The sequence below is a fragment of the Penicillium paradoxum genome, assembly GCF_028828445.1.
Source record: "Penicillium paradoxum strain IBT 22861 chromosome Unknown utg000002l_segment0_segment0, whole genome shotgun sequence".
In the NCBI taxonomy this organism is placed as follows: Eukaryota; Fungi; Ascomycota; class Eurotiomycetes; order Eurotiales; family Aspergillaceae; genus Penicillium; species Penicillium paradoxum.
In genome coordinates, this window is record NW_026643180.1 from 2,146,362 (window position 1) to 2,161,690 (window position 15,329).

Sequence of the window (15,329 nt, forward strand, 5' to 3'; positions counted from 1 at the left end):
GTCTAAGAAATATCCACTACCTATTATGTAAAGATGAGAAACAAACCCCAACCCACATCAAGGGGAAATACGATATATATTCAACGCAGATAGTCTGGCTCATCCCTTCCCACTGAGGATGGACCTGCTCCCCAAAGCCCAGCACAGACGAGAGGGCTCGATCATGCATTATAACAGCGAATTTAAAAATCCAGATTAGGACTTTGGCTTGATTTTGTTTTGAAGGGCCACAGCCCAGCTCTTTAGAACCTCCAGGTCACTATTTTGGCGAGCCCCGTGCTGTGTCATCTCATACACAGTCCCCTTTTATTGACAGACCCCGCATTGTGGTTGCTGACCATCGGAGCGCAGCTCGTGCCGTTGGCATTTGTCCTACGCAGAACCTGGGCATCGGCATCCTTGTGTTGCACTAGGTCGTCTCGTTTCCGTTTTGATGTTAATGTTGGATGACATGGATATCAATCCGGAAGATTTTCGCGCTTCCATTGGCAAACGCGAGGAATGGCACCATTCAAATCATTAACACCGCGAATTCCGACGAGAGGTTTTGAAGGGTCATTAATTTAATGCATTGTTCAAAGGGGATGATAAAAATTCGTGTTCGGAGGTACATTTCTTCGAGAGACTGGCAGAATCTATTCGGCATATGTTAGCTTGGATGTCTCGATATATTCTAACGGCACAGTTGAGGATGATACCCGTCACCTGGGGTTGGAAACAAGTCAAATTAGATATGTATGTTGGTCAGCGGTGTATCTGCATGGTCCCGACAAAGTAGTATGTCCGCGAAGGTCGAGGACTAAGCTCTCTTGGTGGTGAAAACCACTCGGCATTCCTTCGAATAAGGATCTGTGTCTGCCAGGAAAGGCATTTTCTCCCACTGAGACTCAACAAACTTCAACAGTAAGGAACAGGGAACAGCCTAAGGAGACTAGTGCCGATGGAGGCGCCCCTGCTATGGCCTGGGAATATACGCGAGATCAAGATATACAACCTGGGAAGGGACAGTGTTGAACTTCCGAGGAGATATCAACCAAGGAAAGCAGAACAGCTGTATTCACCGGTGACTGTCCCGAGGAAGATTTAGATTTCTGCTTGGTAAGCTCCAGGGAAATCCATCCGTCAAAACCTTCAAATACCTACAACATATGCATGGGTAGTCGCCATTTCGCATCAGCCTTCCCGTCAAATATGCAGGGGCTAACCTATCAAGCCTCACAGTAATTTCCGCGCGGCTTGGCAACCCAGCATGCACACGCCAGCATGATGGCGCGAGGATAGCCTGTCGGATGACGTTTCCGCTTACGCAGCTTCGGGTTGGCGCATGTTTTTCTGACCAGATTTTTGCTAGGAGTGGATGTGTATCACAGGTGTTGAATGGCCAAATAGAGTGAGTCTACGGTGTCAAATAGAGGTTCCAAGAGCGAAGTTGTTATGCATTGACTACCTCAATATGTTCACAAGTAGGTATGACTATGGGCATGCTGTATGTCTCAGCCACATATGCGAATTCAAGCATATCCCCGGATGATACGCTTGCCGACCCTGACGGTTTTAGCCATGTATGTACTATTTACTCGCCTCATCAAGCCACATTCGAACAAACTGCTTTTGATAGGTGCTGCTTTACAAGGGAATCTCGTGGGTTTCCTCGCGATGCCCAATGTCGATAGCTGGTTTATTTTGGGAAGCTGGTCCCCGCTACCGATCGGGGGGACTATTGTGTCCACCATTCGCTAGTATGAAGATGGAAGACTTTTACCTCCCCACTGAATACAACTAGATGCAAGAATCAACTTCTCAGACGCGGTTGTGGAGGGGCATGGAGTGGAGTTGGACGGTGAACCACTGCAAGGCGCGAGGCCAGTACATGACCATGTTCGACTCGATTTTTGATGTTACGACCCAGTATGTATTCTGTAGAAACGAAAGTTGATCAACTAGGTAGTGCTGTCTTCTCTACAAAAATCGGGGCTTTCATAGAACTACAACTACATCGTAAGGATGTACTCCGTACTCCGTACGAAGTACTCTTCGTAAGCTGAACTGTGATACCTGGGGTGGTATGCGCTTAGACCAGGGCGTCGATTGAATTTCAGAGCTCCAGCAATCAAGACCCAATGATACACAACGATTGAGAGCATGGAGCATGTACATACATACTGTTAATCTCCGGGCTCTACGGAACATTTACGGAGACCTCCGTACTCCGTACGATGGCAAGAGTACCGAGAAGCTGAACGACCCCGTTCTTCTCCAAGGCAGTGCAGATCCTAGAAATAGATCAATAGATCAATAGCGCGAAAATTAGCGGACACGAGCCACAAGGGAATCTTAGTACGGAGTACTCCGTACTCCGTATGGAGCAGGGGATCGGTGGAAGCAGAAGTCCCGTGCCATCTGCTGAGTCAACAATCGGCACCGGCCGGGAACGTGTTTACCGGATCAACTTCATGGAGTTAAGCATAAAGACCGTGAACACTGAGAAATTATGAACATTGGGGCATGTTAGACGTGGTATATTGGTATGTTTTACTCCGTACGGGGTATGTAATCAGGCAGCAGGTTGCCCCGTGGCTGTATACTCTGTATTGACTGGGTTTTTTCGTGTGGAACTCGGTGGAGATCTATTTGGGTCTGTTCTGTCGGTGTCAAGGACATCTTCCATATCGCAGAAATTGTTCCTAGTAAGCCACCGAATATACTTGACGCCTCCAGAAGGGTTGAAACACAGTGCTTATACACTATACCTTTCACGACTAGAAACATAAAGGCCGCGTGGGCAAAGAAAAAAAGTCAAAAGTAGCGGGTGCAGTAAATTAGGGTCTCCATGCCGCTAAGCGGGAACGAGGATTAGGGTGCAGCTATGTTACTGGTCAACGCCATTCTCGAAGAAAGGGCTACAAGTCCCTGCATCCCCGGGTGTTAAAAATGCCGAAACAGGGTCTTCTTCGAGCCGTACATAAGCTAGCTTGACCTTCTGTTCAATGACCCGGAAACAGATTCCTGACGAGTCAAGCTTGTGGCGTCAACTGGGACATCAAGAAAGACGACACGAACACTCAATCCTTACACAAGCACCGGGTAATTGCCAGAACCAAGACTGGGCAATTCAATTCCGCATCGTAGATATACGTAGGCTGCATACGTATGCCCTGTCCAGGATCGGGCATAGGCAAATCAATGCTCGGCTGGAAAATCCCCAAAACGTTCCTCGTCCTCAGCCACGAACCGTATCTTTCTTGCTCCGTAGATGAGTTCCAGATCGGAAGATTGAAGCTTGGCTTGATCGGCGGTGCCATGTGTGTGTCCCATATTGAAGGAAAAAACCAAAACCCGTGGAATTATCTGATGGAGCCCGTAATTTTAAGGCTATCTGGTCTCTGCGAATGAAATCACATCAAATCACACCAAAATCCCGTCTTTTATTGTGTATACTCCGTACGTCGTGTTACATACGCAGTACTGAAAAGCGAAGAAAGAGGAAGTCCCCGCGAAAATGGGTTTTCGGGGCGGGGCGGATGTTGAGCGCGAATACGACCAACTCCAGTCATTATTCTTGGGATGGGAAGGTTGACGCAGCTGGAGTCACAGCGACAGACGAATCTTTTTGTGTTCTACGAACTTATCGTTGCCGGAGGCCAAGGTACAGGGAACTAACGTTATCCAAGCTGGAATGAAGGGGGCAAAAAAAACTCGGTGCAAAGTTCCCTTTGCAGAGACCGCAAGTCCGAGACGCAAGGGCGCCACGTAGGAAGATTATCTACTCTGTACGGAGTACGGAGTACTGAACACGAGCATGGACTTCCTAGGGCTGGATTCTTGGGTCTTATCTTTTGATCCGATCGTAGGGCGAGATCGCCAGTCGGAAAGATATTGATGACTCCGGATGGAGACCGTATTCCGTATGCTGTACGGAGTATGTTGCACTCCGTACGGAATAATAATGGATCCCAAAGGAAATCCAACCAGAAATAAAAATAAGCTAGACTCGAATCAATCCAAAGGAAATAGGAGAAGAACGTGGCAAGCCCGAATAGAAGCCAATTCCCGGTCTGGAATCCCCGAGCCGGAGGTGAGTGCCCAAACAGGTCAAGTCGCTCCAGGGTTAACATCATCACTTACGTGTGTCCTCGGATCTCGACTACAACGTCTCAAGTTTCATCTTGCACAAAATGAGGGCGTCTACTTCGTACGGAGTACGGAATACTCTGTAGAGACTAGGCTTTCGATCTAGATGCATGAGTATGGATATCGTCTATACCTGGCGTGCTCCGTACTCCGTCCACATGGATAATGTGGATAGGGCTAATGGAGGGCCTTGATTTGCTGTGCCAATCCATCCGGAAACCCGAAAATCCGGAAATCCATGATTCACCGTAAACTGTTCAGGGTCCAAATGGTGCCATGATTGTCCGTAGTTCTGCCGAGATGGTGGATCGTTTCCTGTTCTCGCTTGGCCTAGCCGAAGCCCTAGTCCAATTGGGAATCTGGTCGGAGCTAAGACCTTGCACCGCACTCTCAAGGGGGAGACTCAAGACAGAGAAGAGAAGAGTCATTCACGGAGAGGGGGAAGCAAAAGTACGGAAAAAGAAATCGAGGAAATTGTGTGGCGGCCCGGAAGAAAGGGAGCAGAAAACGGGCCAGTGGATTAGGGGTCGTATTGTATGAAATGTACGAGAGATGTATGAATGAACGTATGAACGTACGAACTGTATGAAATATACGGATGAAATGATTATGGATTTCCCATTTGCATTCTCCACCAAACTAAATAGCTCGGTATCGAAGTGGAAGTTCTTCTGGGGGAGCCTCGACAGACCCTGGAGCTTGGCTGCTTTCGCCTTTTCTTAGTATAATACATGGCTCATCATTTTCCCTATTCCTCAATCTATACCCATTCCTATTTGATCCCCCCAGACCTCATTTTCTCTTGATTCCAGAAAAAGACTTCATTTCCACGGTCAACCCCTCCCCCTCCTCTCTCTCTCTCTCGCGTTCTTATCTCATTTGGGGCTTGATTACCCGACACTTCGACTGCCAAAGCCTATTTGATTCTGAATCCCCAGACAGTTTAGCAATTTTCTCAACTGTTACTTTGCGCGGTTAGACAACCGGCGCTGGACTTCGACTTTCTGCAACATCCCCAGTCCAGTTTGCAACTGCCGTTGAGGATTGTGTTCCCCACATCCCACGGCAAAATTTAGAGAAAGAAAAAGAGAGAAAGGATAAAAGCAAAGAAAAATACAAGGGGAAAGCACCTTTAAAAACAGAAACATCTGAGCCCTCGGAACAAAGTCTGCTGTGAAGGAGATTTGTCAGACCTCACCTTGCCCTATCGCTGCTGCGTGTTGCATTGCCCCGGGGTTCAACAACCTTGAAGCTCCTCATCGTTCCATCCCTCGCGAACTCGAACGAACGCAAGGAGTGCGGCGTGAACTCGAGTCATTGGGCTTCTGTTCAGGTCTGCAGGCCAGTGTCGATTTAGGGTCTAATGTTGTCGACGTGTTACACGACGCAGAGGACAAACATCTTTCGAGAGCCGCTGGTGCGTTTGTTGTGTCCTCCGGGGGCAAGAAAGGATCGAGATGTCCCTTCTCTCTTTCCTCCCCCTCTTCTCCTCTTTCCCTTTGCCTTGGATCGGTGATCTCGCGAGTTCTTACGAGCATTCAGAGCCCGGCTGAGCCGGTTGCCAACAGTCAAACTAACTTGGATTCTGCCTTCTAGTATAGCTTTCCAGCCCCGGTGACCGCACATCGGGGCATTGAGGAGATGTCTAGTTGCAGGACGAGTATTGTGTCCATCCTCAACAATGATGATAATCCATCTTTTGCGGTCCGCTCCGCTCCTAGACATAGTCGGACCCAGACATCGCCATCATATTGCCCACCTCGTTCAGAGCACCTTTCCCCGCCCGTCAGCGAGCCACCGTACACTCGTCCCGACGTTGTCTCTGAATCTCCAGCAGCATCACCGCGGGGGAACAGGCATCCTTTTGACCCAGTGACTGAAGCCGTTCAACCTGTTTCGCCTGGGTCCTCCGATGGCTCAGCTTATGACTATATCACGAGCCAGCCATCGGCTTACCACCCGTACGCTCGGCAGGATCCGCGACGGGATCCGTACCGATTCCCTGGTCGTGGCCCAGCAACTCCCCGAACACCGCCCGAAACGCGCTCGAGCACATCGGAAACGACATCTCAGACCGGAGCGACTCGTGGCACGGGGCGAAAGAATAAATACCCGTGCCCCTATGCCGCGAGTCATGGATGTTCTGCGACGTTTACGACCTCGGGTCATGCTGCACGCCACGGCAAGAAGCACACTGGCGAAAAAAGTGTACATTGTCCGATTTGCAACAAAGCATTTACCAGAAAGGACAACATGAAGCAGCACATCCGGACCCACCGCACCCACTCGGACGAAATACGCTCTGTATCGGAGCCGGAGAATGATGTTCGGTGGACGACGGCTCGTCCCGAAGCATACGCTCCGGCCTCTCACCAGCGCAATATCAGTCAACCTCTGGAGGCAGGTGTACGGCCTCCCCCTGGACCTGGCCCGCAGGCGCTCTAATGGAATGCTGCTCCTTTCCCCCGACCGTTTGATTTATTCTACCACTTGTCTAGTATACGAATTTCCTCCTTGTGGTCCCCTGTGCATGACCACTGCTGTGCGGTGTACTTCCATCCTGTCTGTTTATTCTCATATTGTGTCCTCTGTCGATCCAGAGCTCTCAACCTGCATCTGTCTTTTTTTTCCTAACTCAGCGTTCGTCTGCATGGCCCACTACGATGTTTTTTCAAATATCGAGGCGGCTGGGCCTATCATACTTGTTGTCATTTGTCTTTATCATTTCCCTGTTTTATATCCCTCGTGTACCATGTGCTGATTCTGGTGTGTGTGATGGTTGAAATCTGTGAGAGGCCATGTGTTCTAAGAGAGCCAAATACTGTCCAGTGTCCCATCAGGGATTCCCATGGAAGAGCGTGTGCAACCAGTTCCAGCTGCACCCAACGACATCCAAAACATTGTGTTGGTCAGATCGTAAGCCACTGGGGACGCGGGGAACCCCGAAGACGACCCGTGGAACCATTGTTTACTTTCCATAAATCATATCGCGGACCTTAGGCACACATGTACATATATGTACTTGGTAGTATTTCATAGGAGCAGAGCACAAGTAGAATGTTCTCAACCAGTCAAAAGAAAACCCCCCTATCGACATACATTTGGATCATGGATGGCATTTCTGTAGGGCTGGGTCGTCAAAATTGCCCTGATACCCACAAATGCAGGATGACGTCGGAGTCATCTACGAGAGACGACATCGGTCCAGATGCTCATTTGATGGGGCTTGTTCATCCTTTTGCACACTAGGGATTCCCTATGTACTCCCTAGGCTGTTCGCGACTGTGTCTTGTACGTCATTTCTGTAGTCTTGATTCGCAAATATATAATCTCAACGTTATCCTTTGGTTCTGGGACCTGGGACTCTGATCCAATGTTGTTATGTATCGAGATACGAGAACTCCTCTCTTTCTTTCTCTTGTTGTCTCTCTCCCTCTCAGCCACTGCCAAGTCTCTCAGCCCCAGTGCTTCACACCCATCTGAATCCACATCGACGTCACGCCACCCCCCAACCCCGCCAAACCTCTGTAACTCTGAGCCTTGTTTTCCTATCTCAACCACTGCTTTCCAAGTGAACCGTCGCAGCTTACAAGACTCGACCTTGCCTCTCAATTTGTGTGATCCCTCCCTCACTTTCGCCTCGATCATGGCGTATTACGACGACCGCCGTTATCGTGAGCCCCGCGACCGGTATGCACACCCAGTCAGCTACACTGATCCGTATGACGATCCTCGTGGCCGTCACAGAAAGCATGAACGGGACTCATATGTACCACGTACAAGCAATGACTCGATGGAGGAGGTTCGGCGCGAATACCCACCAGGCTCAGACTACGCCTATGAGCGTGGGTACACCTCTCAGCGGCCGAGACGACCCGCCTACGGAAATGTGCGCCGTGCTTCTTCTGTTAACGGTTACGATCCACACTATGATACTGCATACCGAAGTTCCCGTCCTCGCCGAGCAAGAAATTCCGAGGATAGAAGTAAGTGATACACAGGTGTAGTGGTTGGGATTGCTTCTAACGTCTTTCAGGTTCCCGTCGCTCCAAATACGATTCGACTTCATCATCAAGCCGCTCTCCACCCCGTCACAGTCGCCGCAAGTCTTTTAGCGAGCAAGCCATGGGCGCTTTAGGCCTTGGGGGTGCTGCTGCATCGTCCAGCCGTGGTGAACGTGGTCGCGGTCGTTCTCCTTCTCGTCATCGCCATAGATCATACTCAAGATCGCCATCAGACTCACGCAGTCGCAGTCGTCACCACGGTAGCAGGCGACGTGATAAAAGCGAGCAGCGGATTGTACAAGCTGCTCGTGCCGCCCTCACAGCTGGCGCAGTTGAGGCTTTCAAACAGCGCAAACAGCCCGGAGATTGGGCTGGTGCAAAAGGAAAGCGTGTTCTCACTGCTGCTGTGACTGCTGGTGGCGCCGATGGTCTCGTTGATAAAGATCCCAAAAAGCACGGCACTCGCCATGTTCTCGAATCTACCCTTGCCGGTCTCGCTGCTAGTCACTTCATAGGTGGTGGTTCACGTTCACAGTCTCGTGGCCGGCATGGTCGCTCTTCGGGTAGCAGTGCCATCAAGAATCTCGCTGCCACGGGGGCTCTCACTGCTGCTGGAAAAGAGATATTTGATCGAGTCTCACGATCAAGATCTCGACATCGTGGCCGCAGTGATTCCCGGGATAGTGATGAAACTGAGCGTGGCTCTAAGAAGCGCAGTAAGAGTGTTTCAGAATACATCACCAAGGGTATTGCTGCCTTGGGACTTGGTGAACAAGATGATCGGCGCCGAGACAACAGAGATGAAGATAGGGAGCATCGTCGGGAGCATCGGGGACATCGGGATGACCGAGACCGGCGTCATCACCGAGGATCACGACACGACGACTATTCGGATTCAGATGCGGACAGTGATTATTACAGCAGGGACTCGAGACGGGGCAGAAGCTCGAGAGATGTAGGTCGACACCGTTCACTGGACGGAAAGAATCCACCCCCTATGCCCCCACCACCGCTCCCCGTGGTGGGGCAGGTGCCGATTCCAAATATCGTGGCCATGCATCGAGCTCCGAGAGTGATTCTGAGTTAGGCGACAGTTCTGACGAGAAAAGGCAACGCAAGAAGTTGAAGCGGGACATGTTATTGACGGGAGGTTTAGCTAGCGTGGCTACGATTCACGCTGTACATGGTCTCTATGGAAGCATGGAAAAGAGGAAGCAGCGCATGCAAATGTTGAAAGAGGGCGAGATCACTCCCGAGGAAGCTCGGAAACGTCGCATAAAAGCTAACACCATGGACGCTGTGAGTATCGGTTTCGCGGCCCTCGGCATCAAGGGCGCCTACGATGAATGGAAGGAAGTTGTTGAAAAGCGCAAAGAAACGAATCATTTCCAGGAGGAATGTGCTCATCGCGCCGTGAAACGTGAGCGTCGCCGTGCTCGGAGCCAAGATGCTCCTTCCCGCCACCGCTGGCCCGACGAGATCGAATATGCCCCTTCAGTGAACGAATCCCGGTCAGATGGTGCCCCAGTTTACCGAGATGGAAACCCATACAGGGCTCACGAGACCCCGCAGATCTCTTACTAGTGTGTTTTCTCTGGCCATCAGGATTGTCACTTGTTCTTTTTTCCCCTTATGATTTACGAGACCATGCCTGTTACGTGACTTTGATATCTAACCCCCGCCAACCTTCCTATGTTCAATTCCTTGACGAAGTTCTTATGGTTATAGCGAAACTTGCAACGGCTCTGTTCTTTTTGCAGCGTTCTATGGAAGTGATGGTGCGGGTAACTTAAATGGGTGGTGAGCATTTGTATTCTTGCTTTATTCTTTTTTGCTTTTTTCCTTCTTCTTCCAATGACATCACACGTACTGTAAACAAATGACGAATCTGCGGTGCCAATGGATTGAATCCACTAGAAGTAGACGATTAAATTGAACGTTCAGAAGTCCTCCGTAGCTTGGAGTTGTTGACAACACGGTCCCCAGCTGCCCAAGTCACGGGCCATCGACGCTGACTCAGCAACACCCCGCCATCCATCAGTCAGCCCACTTCGGAGCCCGGAAAAGCTAGGAGGTACTGGGTACCTGGACATCCACAGGAAAGTGCAGCGAGACACAGTACCCAGTACTTCCCACTTTTCGGGATCTTGGCGATCCCTCACTAAGCGGAGAGTTTTCCTTCCCCTCTATTATTCTCCTTTTCCCTCTTTCCCTCTTCCTTTCTCATTCATATCCATTTGGTCAGTCAAACTACATACCCTCTCTATCTTTAACATTCTTTACTGACAATTGCCAGTTTTTGAATAACTACATTCATAATGGCTGCCCCCGCACAGAAGTTCAAGGTCGCTGACCTGGTAAGCCTCTCTCACCTCCTCTCTCTGTCTGTTTCAACCATTGACCATTGCCCTTAGTCCCTGGCCGCCTTCGGTCGCCGTGAGATCGAGCTCTCCGAGGTTGAGATGCCCGGTCTGATGGCCATCCGTGAGAAGTACGGTGCCGACCAGCCCCTCAAGGGTGCCCGTATTGCCGGTTGTTTGCACATGAGTAAGTTGATCTATCACACAAGCTAAAACGATCCTCTACTGACTGATCCTCTAGCCATCCAGACTGCTGTCCTCATTGAGACCCTCACTCACCTCGGTGCTGAGGTCACCTGGACCTCTTGCAACATCTTCTCCACCCAGGATCACGCCGCCGCCGCCATTGCCGCCGCCGGTGTCCCCGTGTAAGTCTTGCTTGGAATCCCCAAAGCTCGTTTTGCGGACAATCTCTGACCATTACTTCCTACAGCTTCGCCTGGAAGGGTGAGACCGAGGAGGAGTACCAGTGGTGCTTGGACCAGCAGCTCCAGGCCTTCAAGGATGGCAAGAAGCTCAACCTCATCCTCGATGACGGTGGTGATCTTACCTCCCTCATCCACACCAAGTACCCTGAGATGCTCGAGGACTGCTTCGGTGTCTCCGAGGAGACCACCACTGGTGTCCACCACCTCTACAAGATGCTCAAGGAGAACAAGCTTAAGGTTCCTGCCATCAACGTCAATGACTGCGTCACCAAGTCCAAGTTCGACAACCTTTACGGTTGCCGTGAGTCTCTTATCGACGGTATCAAGCGTGCCACCGATGTCATGATCGCTGGTAAGATCGCTGTCGTCGCCGGTTACGGTGATGTCGGCAAGGGTTGCGCCCAGGCTCTCCACTCCATGGGTGCCCGTGTCATTGTCACTGAGGTCGACCCCATCAACGCCCTCCAGGCTGCTGTCCAGGGTTACGAGGTCAACACCATGGAGGAGGTTGCCCCCATCGGTCAGATCTTTGTCACCACCACTGGCTGCCGTGATATCCTTGTTGGCTCCCACTTCGAGGCCATGCGCAACGACGCTATTGTCTGCAGTAAGTCTTTCTTTTTCAACGCTCTCCATTCGAGTTAGAACTTTGATACTGACGTTTTTGAAAGACATTGGTCACTTCGATATCGAGATTGACGTCGCTTGGTTGAAGGCCAACGCCCAGTCCGTCCAGAACATCAAGCCCCAGGTTGACCGTTACCAGCTCAACGGCAAGAACATCATTCTCCTCGCTGAGGGTCGTCTTGTCAACCTCGGCTGTGCTACTGGCCACTCTTCCTTCGTCATGTCCTGCTCTTTCTCCAACCAGGTCCTTGCTCAGATCGCTCTCTTCAAGGCCGAGGATGCCGCCTTCGGCAAGAAGTACATTGAGTTCGGTGCCGGTGGCCGCAAGCCCGTCGGTGTCTACGTTCTGCCCAAGCAGCTCGACGAGCAGGTCGCTCGTTGCCACTTGGACCACGTTAACGCTAAGCTCACCAAGCTGACCCCCGTCCAGGCCGAGTACCTCAGCCTTGACGTTGCCGGCCCCTTCAAGCCCGAGATCTACCGTTACTAATTTCTTTAACTTTCCAATTGCGTCTGATATTCGATGATCTTCTTGGGAAATAGACTTTCAACATGATTCGACGATGTTATGATTGGCATTTCGGGTTCTCCATCAACTAAGAACCCAAAAGTGGTTGTCCTTCAACGGCATAAAAAGTGGCCTGCACCGGGGATGGTGTGTTTCTAATGTTTTGTTTTGGCGTGGGATGACCTGGGATGGTCTTGCATTCAACACTGCGTGCGGATGGGATTTTACTCTTGATACCTTATTCTGGTGTGTAGGCCTCCATGGGCCGATTGTGACGGTATAGAACTTCAACAATCGAAGCTATGCGTCAAAATTTCCCTCTTTCTGTAATTGCTTTCGTAGAGCAGGTCTCGTATTTATTCTCCGTGGATCAACCGGACTAACTCATCTGCGACCGCTACTGCAAAGCCAGGATCGTTGATTTCACGCGTATCTCGCACGACAGATATCCCACTGCCCTCCAATTCCCTTTCCAACGTTGAGAACAATGCCTCGTCTGCCTCTGGGTCCTGGAATGGTTGGCCAGGAATATCAAGCATGCTCACTCCACCAACGGGTAGGATTACCTTCGTCCGCGCTGGTTCTCCTCTGTCGCCTGAAAGAAGCAAGAGATTCCTGGCGATAAACGTCGCAATCTCCGCACATTCGCTTTCAGTAGTTCGCATCAGCGTAACGGTCGCATTATGCTCATGCAATAACCTCTTCCCATCCTGAAAGGCAATAGGAACACTCTCGGAGGCTCCAAAGTTGACTATATCACACGCGCCAACACTCACGACCCGAGGAATGTTTCGTGTCGTCGCTGCCGTCAACCGTTCACGTCCAGCGCTAAGAACCCCGCCGACGACTTCATCCGCAACCTCCGTTGTTGTCAAATCAAGCACCGCATCAAGCTGTTCCTCACGAATAAGCCGCTCCATAGCTTTGCCGCCAGACCCGGTTGCATGAAAGACATAAACCTCGCACCCAGGCAGCGCAATCTCGAGATGTTCCCGCGCCCGCGAAACTGCGGGTGTCGTCACGCCAAACATGGATATACCAATCCGCACCCCCGTAGATGTACTTGGACCCATCCGCAAAGATCTTCTCATATATGAACTCGCCATCCCCAGGATTCCCCCAGCGGCATTATCAAGAACGCTCTCCAGCAGGCGGTTCCGTCCGGCAATGTCCACTACGCTGTACATCATGCTAATATCGGTTTCGCCGATGTACGGCGCCACGTCTCCGGATGCCATGGTCGAGACCATTAGTTTGGGGAATCCGATAGGCAGCGCATCACGCATTACTGCGGTTGCGAGCGATGTCCCACAAGAACCACCGATGGAAAGGATTCCATGGATTATCTTGGCTTTGTGTAGTGAAACTACTTTGGTTGTGGCGTGCGGGATGAGGGTGGCGATGTACTCGGCGCGTGAAAGTGACGATAGGTCTGGAATCGACTCCGATTGGGAAATCAGGTCGTGTTGAGTTATGGCGATGTCTTTGTGTGTGGTTGAGTTGCGACTGACGTCCATTACAAGTACTGTGGCGCTAGACTCCGATTCGATCTGCTCTTTTGTGTAGAGGAGTTCTGGAAGTTTGGTGTCGCATGTTCCTACGAGAAGGATTGTGGGGGAATTGGAGGATGCCATTTGGAACTTGATCCTGGGGACTGTTCGCAAGGAGAACTAGGAGAGAGGTGAAGTGGAAAAGGGAGACTGGTGGGGTAGCTTTTGGTTCAAGTTCCCAGCGTCTTCGCGCCGAATCCCAAAGGGCACTCCGTCAGAAGAACAAGAAGCCTCAAATCGATGATTGAGTTAGAGTCTGAGCTACTACGGTGTAGAAAGGCTTCATAAATCCAGCGAAAACAATGGGGAGTCCGGGTTTGCGAGAGAGGCAGGGCTGATGTATACTTCGTGGACTATAATTCTCCGACAGGAAGGGATCGCTATAACCTCTGATGAATAGGATTTCAAAGCTGCCAGGATCGCCCAAAAAAAGAGGAAATGCCACCGAGAGACAAGGAACTTCCCATTTCTTGATGCTGCACCACGCTGCCTCATCACTCGGGCCGAATGGACGGGATTTAGCCGCTGTCTCCGGGCAATTTGGGGCGCTGGTCTGTATTTACCCGAGCTTTAAGAAGGCCAACATAGCCCTTTTCTGCTTTTGACTCTTCATCTTATCATTCTACACAATGGCTCGCGTACTGGAAGGCAAATTCGGCATCGTCACGGGCGGATCGCGGGGTAACGTCGACCCCCAACGCAAGAGAGGAGCAAGCTAACACCCAGGACAGGAATTGGCGAAGCGATTGCTCGCAATCTGGCCGAAAAGGGCTGCTCGCTGCTATTGAACTTCACATCTGAGTCTTCGCGTGCTCCCACTGAAGCACTATGTGTCTCTTTGGCCGCAACCCATAACATCAAATGCCAGAGTGTGCAAGCCGATCTGAGCAATCCCGCCGAAGGCGTGGCAGCAATCATCGCTGCAGCACAACGACATTTCAGCTCCGCGGGGAAGCTCCAGATTGATATTCTGATCAACAATGCCGGCGTGTCCCAAGATCGGAACTTGAACGATCCTGAGAGAGGACCCATTGAGGCCGAGCACTTCAACTGGCAATATGCGATCAATGTGCTCGCCCCTCTCCTCCTCACACAGGCCTGTCACCCCTTCCTCCCTACCGACCGGAGTGGCCGTATCGTTAGCATCTCCAGTGTATCTTCCTCGCTTGGTTTCGTGGGCCAGTCGATCTACGGCGGTACTAAGGCTGCCATCGAGGCGATGACTCGCACCTGGGCACGCGAGTTGGCCGATCGCGCAACGGTCAATGCCGTCAATCCTGGCCCAGTCGTGGGTGATATGTACTTTGCAACTGGAGAACAATTCTGGCAGGATATTCAAGGATACCAGGATAATACCCCCATGAGCAAGCTGGATGTAAATAACCAGGACACCATGAGTCGTTTGACCGATGAACAAAAGCGGTTGATTCAGGAGAAGATGGGTGGTCGTCGACCAGCATTCACGAGCGAGGTTGCCGGTGTGGTCGGCATGTTGTGTACGCCCGACGGTCTCTGGTGTACTGGTAGTGTGGTGTGTGCCAACGGAGGCATGAAGATGGTGCAATGAGAGAGAATAAGCTCATTTGAATACTTGATATGAACAAACCGAGGAGAACAATTGAATCAGATTCTGGAACAGATGGACTGTATGAAGTACCTCGTTTGGTGCGCCATGGAATGGTTGATGTGGTAGTATACTCAATGCGTGTGTCGACGCCTCC

General features: G+C 51.0%; 5 protein-coding genes across 5 annotated transcripts; 4 read left to right on the forward strand and 1 right to left on the reverse strand.

The window, feature by feature from the left end:
* Nucleotides 1–5,772: 5,772 nt before the first annotated feature.
* Nucleotides 5,773–6,576, forward strand: N7457_000786 (C2H2-type zinc finger protein; the record flags this gene model as incomplete). Its single annotated transcript, XM_057171854.1, has 1 exon — nucleotides 5,773–6,576. One exon carries the CDS (start codon nucleotides 5,773–5,775, stop codon nucleotides 6,574–6,576), a length of 804 nt encoding a protein of 267 aa, XP_057035757.1.
* A 928-nt stretch (nucleotides 6,577–7,504) lies between these two features.
* Nucleotides 7,505–9,719, forward strand: N7457_000787 (uncharacterized protein; the record flags this gene model as incomplete). Its single annotated transcript, XM_057171855.1, has 3 exons — nucleotides 7,505–8,117; nucleotides 8,168–9,103; nucleotides 9,166–9,719. The coding sequence occupies 3 exons, from the start codon at nucleotides 7,505–7,507 to the stop codon at nucleotides 9,717–9,719; spliced, it is 2,103 nt and encodes a 700-aa protein (XP_057035758.1).
* A 734-nt stretch (nucleotides 9,720–10,453) lies between these two features.
* On the forward strand, nucleotides 10,454–12,040 carry N7457_000788 (adenosylhomocysteinase; the record flags this gene model as incomplete). Its single annotated transcript, XM_057171856.1, has 5 exons — nucleotides 10,454–10,492; nucleotides 10,550–10,682; nucleotides 10,737–10,863; nucleotides 10,929–11,530; nucleotides 11,595–12,040. 5 exons carry the CDS (start codon nucleotides 10,454–10,456, stop codon nucleotides 12,038–12,040), a joined length of 1,347 nt encoding a protein of 448 aa, XP_057035759.1.
* Nucleotides 12,041–12,414: 374 nt separating this feature from the next.
* On the reverse strand, nucleotides 12,415–13,692 carry N7457_000789 (Tm-1-like ATP-binding domain-containing protein; the record flags this gene model as incomplete). Its single annotated transcript, XM_057171857.1, has 1 exon — nucleotides 12,415–13,692. The coding sequence occupies one exon, from the start codon at nucleotides 13,690–13,692 to the stop codon at nucleotides 12,415–12,417; it is 1,278 nt and encodes a 425-aa protein (XP_057035760.1).
* Nucleotides 13,693–14,237: 545 nt separating this feature from the next.
* On the forward strand, nucleotides 14,238–15,175 carry N7457_000790 (SDR family NAD(P)-dependent oxidoreductase; the record flags this gene model as incomplete). Its single annotated transcript, XM_057171858.1, has 2 exons — nucleotides 14,238–14,289; nucleotides 14,340–15,175. The coding sequence occupies 2 exons, from the start codon at nucleotides 14,238–14,240 to the stop codon at nucleotides 15,173–15,175; spliced, it is 888 nt and encodes a 295-aa protein (XP_057035761.1).
* Between the last annotated feature and the right edge of the window lie 154 nt (nucleotides 15,176–15,329).